At 39.6% G+C, this 16,461-nt stretch overlaps 1 protein-coding gene across 2 annotated transcripts in view; it reads left to right on the plus strand.

The window, feature by feature from the left end:
* Positions 1 to 11,081, plus strand: part of tubgcp2 (tubulin, gamma complex associated protein 2) — a 39,522-nt gene extending 28,441 nt beyond the window's left edge. For both annotated transcript variants that reach the window (XM_041176528.1, XM_041176527.1), the window contains exons 14-18: positions 814 to 934; positions 4,018 to 4,161; positions 7,554 to 7,682; positions 8,256 to 8,419; positions 10,178 to 11,081. In XM_041176528.1, coding sequence (XP_041032462.1) covers positions 814 to 934; positions 4,018 to 4,161; positions 7,554 to 7,682; positions 8,256 to 8,419; positions 10,178 to 10,289 — 670 coding nt within the window. In that variant the 3' untranslated portion in view covers positions 10,290 to 11,081. The remainder of the gene's footprint in view (positions 1 to 813; positions 935 to 4,017; positions 4,162 to 7,553; positions 7,683 to 8,255; positions 8,420 to 10,177) is intronic.
* The last annotated feature ends 5,380 nt before the right edge of the window (positions 11,082 to 16,461 follow it).

Raw genomic sequence — 16,461 nt, forward strand, 5'->3', positions numbered from 1 at the left:
AATTGAAAGCTAATATGCAAAAATACCTATTCCTCAGAAGTATTTTAACCTTTTTAAAAGGGCTGTACTATATCAATGCTTTGTGGAGACACGAATTCTGAATTGATATCATTGGAAACAAATGTTAATTTGAATGTCGTGCTCTTATTCTCTTTCTTGTCAAATAGTGCATGAGGCAAACATTCCCATAAATTTGTCCCTTCATACTGTTGTTAGTCAGATTCATCTCTCTAACCAGGAGAACTGGCTAGATACAAAGTGGAGGTGGTGGGGGGATGTTGCCACATGTTGCCAATCTCATTTGACGCAAGTGCCACTTTGGTCATCAATTCAGTATTTGAATAATGGAGTTCTGGTATCTTGCTTGCTGGAGTGGAGCCACTCTACTTCCCTCAGACACAAGTAACCTGCTAGATGTGTCAGCCTGGTATTCAGAGAGGACCAGAGTTTTCATCTCTTCTCACTGATACTATCTGAAGTGGGGCCCAAATCCATAGCCACCCGACTCGAGTGGGAGTGCTATCACTGAGCCACGGTTCATTGCACTTAGATGATGTATTTTAGGTAACTTCTTTACAAGGATTTTTGACTCTGAACTTTTATGAGGAAAAGAATGGTGGGTGGGGGAGTAGAAAATCCAATTTAAGTTGAGAGAAAAATTGGTATTTAAATTGTGCAAGGCATTATATCATGAGGAAGTTATGGAGAAAAGCCATCTCCTTAGCTTATTACCTATTTGTTCCTGGTTTTATTTATAGGGTTTTATTAGTTCACATTCCCAAAGTTCACCATCAGTGTTGCTTTATCCATTAGGTTTGCTGCAGCTTTCACTTTGAGACAGCGAATGCTGAATTTTGTGCAGAACATTCAGTATTACATGATGTTTGAGGTTATGGAGCCGAATTGGCACATTATGGAAAATAATCTAAAATCCGTAAGTAATGAAAAACTTAATTAGCTGGAGAACCATTTACAGAAGTCTAACGGTACCTTAGTTTTGCTAGTATTTTGCTCAAGCTATCCTAATGTACAAAATATTGCCAAACTTAACTTTAATGTCTCCCGGACAGTTGTTACTGTACTCTGTGCTGTGCAGCTTTTAACTTGGTCAATGTGGAAAAGATTAGCTCAGCATTTCTTTCCAGTTATAATCATGAACCAAATTACATTAAGCAAATATAAATTACCTGCTGTTAAAAGCATTTAGTTTTAATGAATACTCTGAATATGTTTTGTTTTCCCTACTTACTAACCTCACGTAAACCTTTTGGCAATAATGGAAAAAATACTAAAGAATCGTAACCTAAATGTGGAAGACATTACTGTAGAGACAGATAATTAAATCAAAATGTGCGCGAACCATATTTTTGTCATGTAGTCTTATGGTACTTATTAAAATGTTTAAGAACAAGATTTCAGTTATTTATGCTTTTGTTAATAGTGGCTATAGTGCATATTCTCTTCATATTTATAAATTGAAGTATTTGAAATAGAGATATATCTTGAATGTTTTCATATTGAAATTATTCCTTTTGTTTGTTATGTTTGTAAAATTCTTTGTCATTGCCTTATTATGGACAATGGTAAAGATGGAAAAGTTTGGGTTAAAGATACTTCATATGTACAGCTGGCAGGTCACTCAGTCTCCATCAAACTCAACTCCCAGTTTTAAAATATTAGTGTTGTTCACTTAAAATAAAATGACTTCTGCCCAGATTGTGGCATAGAACCATAGATTCTATTTTGTAACTTAAGGCATGTAAGTTTGGCCTATCTTAATTGGTGACTTGAACCCAGCTTTTCATTTGCTCACACAAAGCATGACTTAAAATGACAGCTGTGCTTGTGCTGTGCCTAGGGAGGATATTTTACATGATAGATTGAAGGAAGGAAATTGGCTTTTGGTGCCCAGAAATACAGGATATTTCTTGTTCTGTTCACACCTATAGTAGGATTTAAAAATGTTATTTGCCCTAGAAGCATAGAATAAAATCATAGAATGGTTGCAGCACAGCATGAAGCCATTCGGCCTGTCACATACATGCCAGCTGTCTGCAAGAATAACTCAGCTGCTCCGACTGCCCCACTGTTTCCCTGCAGCCATGCGGAATTTTTCTCTTCAGGTGCTTATCCAATTCCCTTTTGAAAGCCACAATTGAATCTGCCCCCACCACACACTCCAGCAGTGCATTCCAGATCCTAACCACCTGCTGCTTTAAAAAAAAAAACATTTTTCCTTGCTTTTGATTCTTTTGCCAATTACAAATAATTGTCATCTAGTCCTTGACCCTTCTGCCAACGTGAACAGTTTTTCTCAACCTATTTTTTTTAGATTTTTTTTTAATTTTGAACACTTCGCATCCCCTTTCAAACTTCTTTAAGGAGAACAACCCTAGCTTTAGCCCTTCATCCCTGGAGATATTCTTATAAATCTTTTCTGCATCCTTCCTAAAACCTTCACATTTTTCCTGAAGTGTGGTGCCCAGAATGGGCGCAAAACTCCAGTTGAGGGCTGAACCAAAGTTTTATAAAGATTCATCATAATTTTCTTGCTCTTGTACTCGATGCCTCTCAAAACCCAGGATCCCATATACCTTTTAGGCCACTTTCTCAACCTGCCCTGCCGCCTTCAATGATTTATGTGCATCTACCTCTCAGGTCTCTCTACTGAGCATTAAAATTGTTAGCATATGCACATGCCCAGAGAGCAACATCAACAACCAGAGAGGTGCCCAACCTATAGTGTAAATGTCTTCTGACAGTGTGAATTCCTGGAACTGAGATCAGCTTGCAGTTGCATCTCAGGCTTCTGACTGGCTTCCATCAATTCAGGATCAAGTGTAGTCATTGATGTGACCATTCCTCTGGAAATGGATTTTGAAATTGTGCTAGCTTTAGAACCAAAAACGATCAATCTAAGAGAATTGCTTTCTGCTGCTTACATATGCTCCTCGGAGATGCAGATGCTTATAAACGCATATGAAAAGGATAAACAATCATATTGTCCGTGGATTAAACATATGAATGCTAAGTAAGAAACTGGCTCTCATGCAGTGATCCATTACCAGTAATGCATTTAATTCTCTTTCAAATATTAAACTTTTTTAACTATACTTGATGAGTTCTGATGAGGCAAATGATTTGATGCTGGAAGCTTTATTCAAAACCTTGGTACGTTTGAGGGTGAAATTGGGAAAGTTGCCCTCCTTGAAATCCAGTGCAGAATGACTCCTGGCCGCCTTCCACTATGTTGCAGCCATTTGTATTTTGTAGTGTTGCTCATCAATTCATCAGAGTATGCGGGCAGCACACTAGATCAGAGTGGTTCCTGTCTCAAATGGACACTGTTGCTTTCTCCCTCCCAGTGCCTGAATTTTTAAATGTTATTCATTGCTCTCTCACACCTGACTCCCCAGCATTAATCCTAATTTCTGCTGCGCCCTCCCTCTTGATTCTACCCAGAAGATGTATGAAAGTCAGGCCACTCAGAAGCAAAGTCATGCTTGCCATGATAGGCTGGAAATGAGAATGATCCATGAATCTACTTTTTTGGTCAGGAGCTGAATAAAAATTAGCACTGATAGAAACAGAGCTGTATAGTTAGGGGGTGGGAAGGGGTGGAATTCAGGCCTATCAGAACAAATATTAGTAGTTCACCTGAATGGACACTAACTTCAATAGAAGATCATTAGAAAACCCATCACATGGCCAATTAGAGGTTTCTGCAAGTTGTTCATCACGATCATGAGAATCACCCAAGGAAGGTCTTTGGTTAATCTATTAAACAAAATTTAGGAGTGTATGATGTTACCCGTTCAATTCAGTTTCTCTCAGTGAGACTGCTTATACCCAGAGCAACAGTTTTTGCAGGTTTAAATTATGAATGACATTCAACACATCCCCACCATCTCTAATCATAATCCAGTTGCATACTATTTAACTAAAGTTTGTGTGTGAAGTTTCCTGGGATGATCCAAAACTTTTCATAATTTGTGTAATTGTTTGGTACTTCGTTAGGCATCCAACATTGATGAGGTTTTGAGCTATCATACCAGTTTTCTGGACAACTGTATGAAGGACTGTATGTTGACCAATACGGTGCTGCTGAAGATCTTCTCAAAACTTATGTCAGTGTGCGTCATGTTTACCAACTGTATGCAGGTAAGCCCATTTTTATTTTAGTTTTTTATGTATTTGGGTTTTTAGTCCTTTTATCTTTATTTATAATCCACATCTTCATTAATACTGATCAAGGGACAAATCCACTAACCTGCTTGTTACTGCCAATACCAGTGATGTTTTGCTTTAAGCTGAAACCAGGGGTGGTCTGCACAGGTGGGAGTGGTTAAGTTTTTGTCAAGAAACCTGGTAGTTTGAATTTCCCTGCTTGCTGTGGAGTTTTAACTGCACAGTGATCTTAGTTTGTTTTGATAGGTTCCCTACCCAGAAGTCAGCCTGATTGACAGGCTTCGCTTTCAGTTGGCTGTGGAGCACTGGAGTACTAATGCAGAGCTCTGAAGAAAAGTCACATAGACATAAAGCCTTAACTCTGTTCCTCTCTCCGCAGATGCTGCCAAACCTCCTGAGTTTTTCTAGCATTTTCTGTTTTTTATTTCAGATTTCCAGCATCCACAGTATTTTGCTTTTATCCCTACTTCTATATTCCATTCCGTTTGCAATAAACAACAACATTCCATTTGCCTTCCTGATTGCTTGCTGTATCTGCATACCAACCTTTGCGATTCCCGTACCAGGATACTTGGATCCCTCTGTACCTCCGTTTTGCACTCTCTCTCCATTTAAACCTACCTTTTAGAGTTGAGATTCAGTACTCCCCATTCGTGCTTCCCCATTTCACGGTAGGAGTAAGGAGCAAACTGGCAATTGCCACCCCACATCTAATTTCAAACAAGTGCTTGCAAGTGGGTTGGATATAGAGGATTGGAAGCCAGTCACCTTACATACTTCCGAGCTAGACCATTTTGTACTGGGATGGGAGGAAGTAAATACAAGGTGTGGAGAGGAAGAAAGAAAAGAGTTCAGTTACTTTTCATAAAGTAGTTATTTAATGTTCATGTGTGTTCACCATTTGCAAATGGATTGGAGTAAAAATAAATGGGGTATGATTTATTTGTTGCCTCTCAGTAAATCAGTACTGGTGAAAATGTAAAGAAATTCAGCTTTCTAATTTTGTAACTTATATATAGATAAACCCAATGGTGGGATCTAATATTGGATATTAGTCCAGGAGAACCCCTAGGTTTGATGGTAGGTCAATATATGTGCTGCACCTCAAAGGGTGGCTAAGTTTTTATTTGTGACTCTTGCAGCCATCAGTTATAACCTTGCGTTTTGTTCCTCCTATCTCTCTCACTTGTCACATCTTCCCTTGCTTCCCTTGCCCGTTTTCCCCCCATTGTGTTTTGGAAGTTGTTGATTCCTTATTGGGTGGTTTGGGGAACTCATAGTCAGTAATTACAGTGCGTGTTTGTGGATGATGATACGCCACAGGACATATCATAGCCAAACCCTATACTCTTTTTTTTCCCCCGATGCTCTAACAAGTTCATTTCAAGAGGGAGCTTCAAATGTTCTGGAGTAGGGGTAGTGCCCAGATTTTCATTCCCTGGAGGCACTAAGGCAAATTGTAGTGTCTGCACCATTTGTCCCAGCTGACAACAGCTAAATTATCACTGGATATCAAATCTAGGACTTCCTGATGGTTATTGCTCAAGTACTGGGTAAACTACTGAAATAGTACTACCTCCCTGTTAACACTTCTGAGAACCGTTGTAGAATTTAAACTACATGAATAAAACATATCCAATTTGTGATTTATTCAAAGGACTATTAAGTATGGAAATAGTCTGTAGTTCCAAATGACCACTGAATTTTAATGCACAATATCCATTGTACAAACTTCCAAGAATGTCTGCTTTTCTAGGTATTGTGCTTTTGAAATCTAACAAGGAGGTTTAAAAATGAAAGGGTTAAAACTGATGGATTTAAATTAATGTGCATTTGCAACACCTCTTCTGCTGTTCACATTCCCTGATCCTTGATATTCGGCACAAGTGCCAACACTTGGTTGAATTCAAATCTCAGTTTTTATGCCAAAAACGAACCATCTAACGAGGATGATTACAAATATTTAGTTCACCTGCAGTAACAGTGTGGCTCTAATTCTGCTTCAGTATTATAGGGTAGAAATGTGCACATTACCTGTCTAGCCCTTGCCTAATGGAATTGTGCATATTTTTATATCATCAGATTAAAGGTTACACAGCTGCTGCAGCTTTATCTCCTATTTGAAAATGGGTGGAGGAGATACATTTTGGAGATTTTGAAATATCCTATATACATCAAGGAAGAGGGTTACAAACTTTCACCCTTCAATTACTGGATTTCTTTTGAAGAGCCCATTTGATCCATCCTAAATTAAAGTGTAAATTATACCAAATGAAATAAGGTGCTTTAGTGCAAAATATTACTTATCAACATTCTTCAACCAGCTGAATAGAGTCCTGTCTTAATTTTTTTCAATTTTGGAGAAAAGAAAATTCTAAGCTTCTGAGGTAATACTGCCAGAGGTGCCACCTTTCGGGTGAGATATTAAAACGAGACCCTACTCTGTTACACTATTTCAAAGAGGAGCAGGGGACTTCTATTCAGTATCCTAGCCAATGCTTTTCTTTCAACCAATATCACCAAAACCAATTATCTAGCCATTATCGCACTGCCGTTTGCTGTGCACAGATTGGCTGCCATGTTTCCTACATTACAATAGTGACCTACCTTTCAAAAGTACTTCATGGCCTCAGGACATCCTAGCTAAATGAAGGGCTACTTAATGCAGGATTTCTCCTGGAGCGAAAACACTAACACAGACCTGATTGGCTGAATGGTATGTTTCTCTATGATTTTCCGTGAAATACAAGATTTAACAATAACCAATTCCTTAAAAAAAATCATATCAAGTCATCCAATGAACCTTTCTCTGTAGGAATTTGGACAAATGGGGTGCTGTAGTTAGAAAGAAAACATTGACCTAAACAAGAAATTAAACAACAAAGAAAAAATGTCACTTTCCTCCTAACTTGCTTCCACCTGATCTTTTCCATATCCATGGATCCAGTTCACGGCATCATTTGTAATTAGTGATCAAATGTAATTAGTTTCTTTTCACAATTCTAACTACACTAAAATGGATCAAATATTAAATACACGTGTCACATGCCTTAATCATTGAGTTAAAAGTGCAGAATCAGAAATCAGAATCGAGCCTCAGCAATTGTCTTTTCATAAGTGGGAACATGTTCCACAGCTCCATTTTGTTTCAGTTCCTAATTAAATTACACAATTTGAAATAGTGGCAAGTCCAGAACCCATAGTCCAGGATTTGTTCATTTAGCTTTGCTTAGGACCCGAGTTAAATACAAACTGTTTATGGGAACAGAATTGTTGCCTATTTCTGTTACCTCATCATGTACTTTTGGTTTATTTAGGATTATCTGAAGTACTATAGCTTTAAATTTATTTTGTTATATTATCAGAGGTTTACTCAAAGCATAAAGATTGATAGTGAGATGATGCGTTTGACACTGGAACATGGTACAATGAAGGGTCCGCCAACTCAGTCAGAACGAACTGAAGAGACTGAAAAGAAAAGGCTCACCAAAAAGGCAAATATTCTGTCTGATACCTTTTTATTCTTGGCTATATAATGACAACAAATAGTTTGCATTGAAAATAGAGTAAACTTGTAAAATTCAGCTTCTTGTAGTTTATTGCAGTGTTTCAAAAGAACACAGCCCCTTTGTCCTTGGGAGCTGCAGTTTAAATCCATCCCATCTGGAATGAAATTGTTCTTTGTCAAATTAATTTGGCAACCACAGTTCTCTTTGTTTATCGGTACAAACCACCAGCAATTTTTTATAAGTTGGCAATGTTACTGGATGGCTGGTGTAGAAAATAGAAATATTCACACTGATGCAAGTAGATGTGCCCTTGTAAGACTAGGGCTGAGTACACACTCAGGGAGTGGGAGTGCTTGCTGCAGACATTGGAAGCAAAAATTAGATATGGTTTTTATGATCCAACATTGAATTTTAAAACATATAATTCTGTAGTTTTAAATTTCTCTTAAATTGTTTGTAGTCAATTTCTTCATACCTGACTTAGAAATCAAAAAAGGAATGTTTCATTGTAAGTTTAAGTGTTGTTCAGACAGGTTTCTAATGCTGGGATGTTTTCAGTTTGTAGCAGAGCATGCCGATGCATTGCATTCGACATCTGGGTTCGAGAGTACAATTAACACGTTTGACAACAATTTCTCTTCTAATCTGCTTGACCTGCTGGACAGATTAAGCATTTCAAGTACAAATGACTGCGAGCACAGTATGATCAATATAATATACAGGTAGGTTAATGGTTTGGTATCCTTTCCATATACAGCATTTAAAACTTATAGTACTGTTGGTGTTGAATCTATTTTTGGTTTGATTTATTCTGTATAGAGGAGACAAGAGTTACAGTCAGTCTTATTAAGTGATGAGGACCATTTGGTGTCTCAAGCCAATGTTTGATTTGTGTTTTTTCTGATTAACCATGTTATTTAGATTTTTATTTTGTGACCATCATAATTCCTCCTTTCTCTTTGGAATTGATGGAATCGTAGAAAGTGACAGCACAGAAACTGGTCATTCTTCCTGGTATTTTGCAGCATGTAAGCTACCCAGTCTAATCCCAGCCCCATTCTCACCACCTCATTCTTTTTCATAATCATTTTAAGCCAAGATGTAATTCCCTTTTAAATGAATTTGTGGCCAGTGCTTCAACAATGATTGTGTCAGAGAATTCACATCCTCGCAACTCTTTGGGAAATAATGTTTTGGTTTTTTTGCCCCTAATCACTTCTCTGATTGCTAAATCCTTTGCCCTCCATTTATGTGTCTCAGACAGGTGTCAGAACTCTTGCAAGGCTATAGGTCAATACATTATTTCCTCCGGTGTGAGATGTAAGCAGCATTTTAAACATTTTTGTGCACAGCTTTGTTGTCTTTTCCTGATGTCCTTCAGCTCTGATGATGCCCACTGGAGATAACCAAAATTAATGTCACCTAAAAGCTCCCTTTTGGACAAGACCAGTTTTAATGGAATCGGAGAAGAGCTGTTTGGGTATAACTCAACCTGTTCTGCTTTCAGAATCATATTGTTCACTTGTAAATCATGTTAGAGTGGATAAATTGTAATTATATTTCACAATAAAAGATGCTAGTGAATTAAAGAGAAACCTTTTGAAAACACAAGGCTCTTTAGCATCTGAAGACACACACTGGATATTTCCTTAGGGGGCATTCTTGGTTAGCTTCATAACTTTGTCAGAAGAATGGCAGGTTTACGAGGTTTATCCAGTTTCCACTGGAATTGCTCTGGCCAATCTGGAGAACCCCCGAGGAAATTCCCAGCAACTGAGCATGTGGTAGATACTGGTTTAATATCTGCAGTGAAACCAGTGATTGAGAAGCCAGAGTTGGTAATTTGGGAAAACCATGTTGGCTCTTCAAAGTGATCAACGTGTATTCTGGAGGCTTGAAAAAGAAATTAGTGAAGCACATCTTCGATTTAATCATTTTGAAAATTGCCCTTTAAATCGCCCAGCTTTCCTTCCTATTTTCCTCACGGGTGTGTTTGCTAGCATGCAGTCTTTTTTATTGGGTAGAAGGAAGGCATTATATGCTCTGCAGGAATCTCCTTATTTATAACTAGGCGGTACATCAAAATACTGACATAAAAGAGACTATTGTAACGAGACCAGCAATTTGCTTTCCAAACATATACCCTGCCAAAGCACAGTGTTCCATCTAGTGGCAGAATTAAAACTGAATAAGCTTGCTGCCAACAGTGATAGGTAATTTGGGATTTTGAACCCTTGAAACTCCAGGCTGCAAGTCCAGTATTAGCACATCATTGCAGTGTTAATGTCACTTTGATCCAGTTACTCCATACTAATGTAAAAGATGCTTCAACATGACCACGCACCACGCAGAATGTAATTTTATATGGGACTGAAAAATTTCTCATAATCATGCTTGCATGTCCAGAGTGTATTCTTTTTCTTTCTTATCTGAATGGATAATTTTATTTATTTAAGTACTTCTGTGTTTGTCTATTGCAGGTTAGATTTTAATGGATTCTACACTGAGCGCCTAGAACACATGTCTGGAGAAAGAAGTAAATCGCAGGGTCCGCAAGGAATTGTTACAAGAGCAGCTTTATCGGCTCAATAAAGTGCTAGACATGTCTTATGGTAGATTTACCATCATAATAACCAATGACTGCAAAACAAAATTGGTATATAGGTGTGTAATAACTGAGGCTACTAGAAATTCATACTCTGCTATCTGAGTTTTCAAATATGTAATTAGATTATTTTGAAGTTTTTGTGAATAAGATCCATTTGTTAATACTATGTTAGTTTGCGACCAGCTGTCAGAAAAAAAAAAGTAAAATGGAGTTATTTTTGTGTTCAATATTTCTGAGCAATGAGGGGCTGGTGTGAATTCTAGCCCAAGGAGATTTGTACCCAAAGCAGTCTGTCTGCTCTCCCTGCTCATCCCCTCCTCATGACTATGTTGCTATTCTCAGATAGGTGTCATGCAATTGGGAGAAAGGAAGCAAAAGGAGGTGGGGGGGGGAGACATCAGCCAAATGGAAGCTACCCCTGTCACTTCAGTGTAAGTAGAAGCTGAGCCTGGTCTGCTCTGATCCCAGCTGCAGGAGTGGGCCATACCCACTCATCTCTACTTGTTAAAGAGATTAACAGAGAGGATTAAAATGGAAAGCAGGCAAGAGAGGGGAATCTAAGAGTAATGTTGACATTTCTAAACAGTGTTATGTTGAGTGCAGGAATGTGTAAATGGGGTGGTATGTTTTTTCAAAAGCTGAGAATTTCAGATTTTTATTTTAAAGTCATAGTGCCTTCAGTCATTTCACTTTATCTACACCCTGCACTTCAATTTTTATTATATTTAGTATATCTGATTAACAGTCTGTAATAAATTTTTCAATATGAAACACAACTAAATTGTAGAATTGTGTTTTATCTTTTAGTCCTATCTTTGTGAGTGAAGTGTGTAAGACTCCCAGGAACTGAACTGAAACTCTCGACAGTCATCAAATAAAAGAAGTTTTTTCATATTTGTATAAGCTGGATTCAAAGCCAGGTACAAGCTTTGATTGGAGGTTTGTTCTATATCCCACAGCTCATTCTTTTTTTACAAACTCATGAAATTTTGTTCATTTTCATGCTGTTACAGTTCTCTGTAGATTTTGTCTGCTTATTGAAACCATGCAGGAGATCTTAAAGCAGAAAACAAAGAAAAGGCAGCTGCTGCTGGCTCGTTGGTTGATGCCCAGTATTGACTTTTTCCACTCCCACTTAATGAAGGGGAATGTCAGAATTGGGATCACACTACAAGAAACCTGCCCCCTAATGAAGTCTTGCACCACTGTTTAAAATATTTAGCACCTCGTAGAGCTAACAAGAAGGTGAACTTTACAGTTATGTCAGAATGTAACCTGTTTTGATGCCTCACTCTTTATATTTCTGATTTGCATTGAATATCCCTTAAGACATTATATTTTTATCATTTAATAATCGTGAATGATAAGTCTTTTGGATTTGAGATGAAAAGTCAGATGCCTCCCAAGCATTACAACAGGATATTTCACGAATATCAAAACTTGAACAGTACTTACTTCTCTGAGTAAACTGCTACTCTGTTCACAGATGAACTTGTACCAAGACTCAAAAACAGAATTACCTGGAATTACCTAAACAGTCTTGTACCAAGACTCATTTGCCCATCACCCCTCTTGCTTTTACTCATAAACTTCAATTTTCAAAGGCACCAGATAAGTGCAAGTTGTTAGTAGGGGAGTCTCCTGAAGACACTGAATTTCATTAAGAGTTAAGGATCCACGTGTGCTGACAAGGATGTCATCAAGGTGCACAATGAAGCTGTAGAGGGCATCCTGGGCCCTCTTCAGCTCATGAGCATTGTTCCAGCACAGGAAGTTGGATATCAACCAGGATGGGAACCCAGACTGCAATTCTTTTCACCTCCTCCCAGACTAAGGGGCGATTTGGCTAGCTGTAGGGACCATACTGTTGCCCATGAATCAAAACTGGAGCCTTTTAGTCTGTCTGGCTTAATACCACCCAATGCAAACATACTGTATTGACATACACATACCTGGGAGCTGCAACTACTAATGTTCTTTGTATCCACTTGGTGGCACTATCTACCCAATAAGTTTGTACAGTACAGAACTCTTCCTTTTAAGGTAATCAAGTCAAGCAAAAGCAAACTCCAATTTAAAACAGATTCTCTCACACAATGTAGCAGTCTATTGATTACTTGTCCTAACGGCTAATGTTAAGCTAAATAACCAAGTATAAATTACTAAATTTAATGGAATGTCCAGTTTAGAACAAGCATAAAGTTAAATTAATAAGAATTGACTTAATTCTCCCAAACTGGATTCTTTAGCTGTTTTCCATCTCAAATCTCTGAAGAGTCTTTGAACCCAAGTCAAAAATACTTCAGCTCAGGCTGAAGGTCTTGATAATGAAAATCAAATCAATATGTTTCTACAGTATTTGTATGAAAATATTGCCTCTGTCCTCCTTCTACCACTTTCTGGACAACGCTCTGCAGCAACACTCCAAGTGGTCATTACTCACTTTTGGCCATTATCTCTGATTGTCAGCAGCTTGTTGGACCACAGGAGTGAGAATGGAGTCACATGCAGACATTCCTGCTCTTGTTCAGGTTCCACATCCACTTACCTTGGCTGACAGCAACTAATTTGCATAGGCCATGGGTTGGGTTTTCAACTGGGGGTCAGGAACCCAACAGCCCGATGAATTCCAGGTCCTGAACCCGTGCCCGAGCTGCAACAGGCTCGCAATGCAATCTTCAAATTCAAATGGCCCAGAGACAGGCCCAGCTCCCAATTAAAGGCACTATCTGGCTTGCAGGCAGCCACCACACCGGGAGCTTTCCATTGCCTTGCTGAGTTGAGTGGGTTGCTCCTCAAGACCATGTGGTTAAGCAAGAGAGGCAGCAGCCTTGCACAACAAGTTAAGGACCAGCAGTCGTGCCAGTGCTAGCTGGCTGCACAGATTCCTTTCGAAACCATCTCCAACAAAATTTATTCAGGGCCCCGTGGCAAATCTGACAGTTGTGCACTGACATGCACAAGGCTATGCAGGCTCATCAGAAAGAATTCTGAAAATGTAATTCCATTCCATTTAAGCTCCTTAAGAGGCCATTTGTAGGTGAGTGCTCTCTGGCTGTGCTGAATGCCAGCCCACTCCCCACGTGATGTTGGGCTTCTGTTAGATATATGCAAGTGAGGGTACGCGCATCCTCCTATGTATTCCTGTCTGTTTGCAAAGCCCAGCTCTTTGCCCTCTTGTGTTATGATTCGGCACCATCTCTTCAATGAGGTTGATCCTGTTTTCCACTGCAGCCCACCTGCCTTCTGCGTTGAACAGCATTGCATTACTTGGGACTAGATGGAGGAAGATGAGCAGTCAGCTTGCTACCACTAGAGTGCCAGCTAAATGGTACATGTAGGATCCAGTTCTTGCAGCAGAGGGCACACATGTTGATCTGGTCCTTTAAAGTTCTAGACAAGACTCTAACCAGTGGTCATTGCCAGGTAGTTATAGGTGTGAATCTATTGCACTTGGGTGCAGTCCATTTCATTACAATGTTGGCTGTCTTCCAAAAAAAAAGGGAGAAACCCGCTGTCCAAATGCGGTGGAGGTTAGAAAATAAAATAATGGCTGTACCAAATCACTTTGCAGAAAGTCAGAGCATTAACTGCCTGTGACACCAAAACCAGTGACTGAGGAGCTGATTACTAAAGTACAACTGATTTGTAGAAAGCTGCAGCAGATTTATGGAATTCTCTCAATTATTAAGTGTTAGCCCCAGTAAGAACAACCTAAATGGCAGTCAGTAAACTCTGCTTATACTTGGCTGCACTTTATTACCCAGACTGCAAACATGTTTGCTTGTGCTGATTTATATAATTTTCTTCATCAGAATTTTCCAACATCTGATTGTGGTGTGAAAGATATCGAGATTGCTGCGCATGTAGTGAGATGGGGTGTTATTTTGGCATCCTGAAGTAACTGACCAACTGATCATCACCTCTGCCCATTGGACATAGCGCACAAAGGCTGGCTTGTGGTAGTGAAGGAAGTGGGCCAGAAGTGTATAGGCTGCACCGGCCGAATGAGCGACTTCATCACTCTCACAGGCACAAACCAGTGCTTGCAGCGGTTGACAGATACACACCAATTATATCAGTGGTGGAGAAACCGCACATACACCAGTGGACACAGTCTGAGCCAAGTGCCCATGCACAACTGTCCCAGGCACCTAACTGATTGGCATCAGGAGGCAGTGTAGGACGAAACAAATGCAAAATTAAAGTTCTGTAAAAGCCTCACAATGCTGCTGCAAATGTTAACGTGGGCTTCTGTAAACTGCACAGGCACAAGCAGCCCTCAGTACATGACTGACTGACTATTATTCCAGTACAAATGTGGAGAAATTACATGAGCGTCTAATCAACACCACCGGGGCCTAACCTTAAACTGTGTACTGGTGGGTGCAGAACCTAATTCTATAATTAAAAGGAATATTAACTGACCTAAAATCTAATGTAATGGATTTCTTGCAATGCAGTCCACATACCAAGCATAACCAATTGGATAAAACATCCTAGTATATATAATAAGAATCCGAAGCTGCTTCAAATAAACTTGGGGAGGGGTGGCTAGGTGGGAGAAAGGTTTTTGTATTTTGGATGAACTGCTGTTTTATAATCAGTGTCTGCTGCAGAACAATTTGAGCTGCTTCTATTTGATTTGTAATGTAGGTGCTGGCTCTGAGCTCTGCAGATTGTCGGAGTGCCTTGCATCATCCTTTTCCCAAGATCAGTTATTCCAATGGTAAACGTAGGGCTGCAACTTACCTGTGTTGGGCGATCGGCTGCAATGCACCATTTTAGGTGGGCAGGCCGATTAAGGCCCACCTAGTGTAACACGCGGCCAGTAGCACTGAGCGCTCCCTGTGCGGCCAGGGGGAGGAGGGAGAGTCGGGGTATCAACAATCTCCCTGAGGCACAGAGCTGCCTCAAGGGGATTAAGTTGAAAATGAAAGTTTTGTATAAATGAATGGAAAAATTATTTAAACATGTCCCCTCATGTGACATGTTTACATTGAGCAAAGCTTATTTAATTATTTTATTAGACTTTCAGGAAACCTCATCCCGCCCCTGGATGAGTTTACCTGAAAAACGCGAAGGCTGCTTGGGCTCTTCACCTGCCTCCCGCCAACCTAAGGTTGGATGGGCAGCATTGTTAATAGGATTAATTACTTTTTTAATGGCCTTAACAGGCCGTTGACAGTTCGGTGGGTGCACAGCCGCCTCCGGCGCACATCCGCCGAACAAAAGGTCGAAATGACGCATGATAACGTTGGGATGCATGCCCGATGTCATCTCACGTCATTTTACGTGCCGGACCAGCGCCCACACGCCAACGGCAATATTCTGGCCATAATTTCAATCTTGCACTCGCTGCATTTTTTTTTAAATTATGTGACTTAATCTCATCTGTTATGGTCCTTGGCTAGAATCTTGGTACGATCCAGTTAAGGACCAATAATGGTTTGTTTAAAGTAGACAAAGATTGCGATTCGAGACGCTTGCTGAGTGAATAAAACCACAAGTTTCTACAGCTTTTGAACAAATAAAAATAAACATTACAAGGTCAGAAAGATAAAACAATTTACAATATCTTATACTCTAAATTCAGGGTTAATGTGAGGTACATGTGAATTAACAGGCAAACCGCACTTGAACACACCACTCTGCACAATTAATATCAATGTGACCAAAGCAAAGTCCACAGATTTCTCCACAACACACTTAGAAACTCTGCCTTTCACTCGAGGGATTCAAGTGTCAACCTTCAAAGATCAAAGCATAACCCAGACCACCCTGTTGCTTGCCATTTCAACACTCCACCCTGCTCTTGTTCCCACATGTCCGTCCTTGGCCTGCTGCAATGTTCCTGTGAAGCTCAACACAAACTGGAGGAGCAGCACCTCATCTTTCGACTAGGCACTTTACAGCCTTCCGGACTTAACATTGAGTTCAACAGCTTCAGACCATGAACGCTCTCCTCCATCCTGACCCCTGTTTGATCCCCTTTTTTCAAATATTTATTTTAAAATTTTTATATATATATTTTCCCACCTATTTCTATTATTTTTTAAATTTATTTCCATTCATTGCTTTATCCCCACCTTTTAGCCTATTTCGATCTTTTCTCCCACACCGTCCCCCCACCCCACCCCCACTAGGGCCATCTGT

This window comes from Carcharodon carcharias, chromosome 28 (assembly GCF_017639515.1).
Source record: "Carcharodon carcharias isolate sCarCar2 chromosome 28, sCarCar2.pri, whole genome shotgun sequence".
In the NCBI taxonomy this organism is placed as follows: domain Eukaryota; kingdom Metazoa; phylum Chordata; class Chondrichthyes; order Lamniformes; family Lamnidae; genus Carcharodon; species Carcharodon carcharias.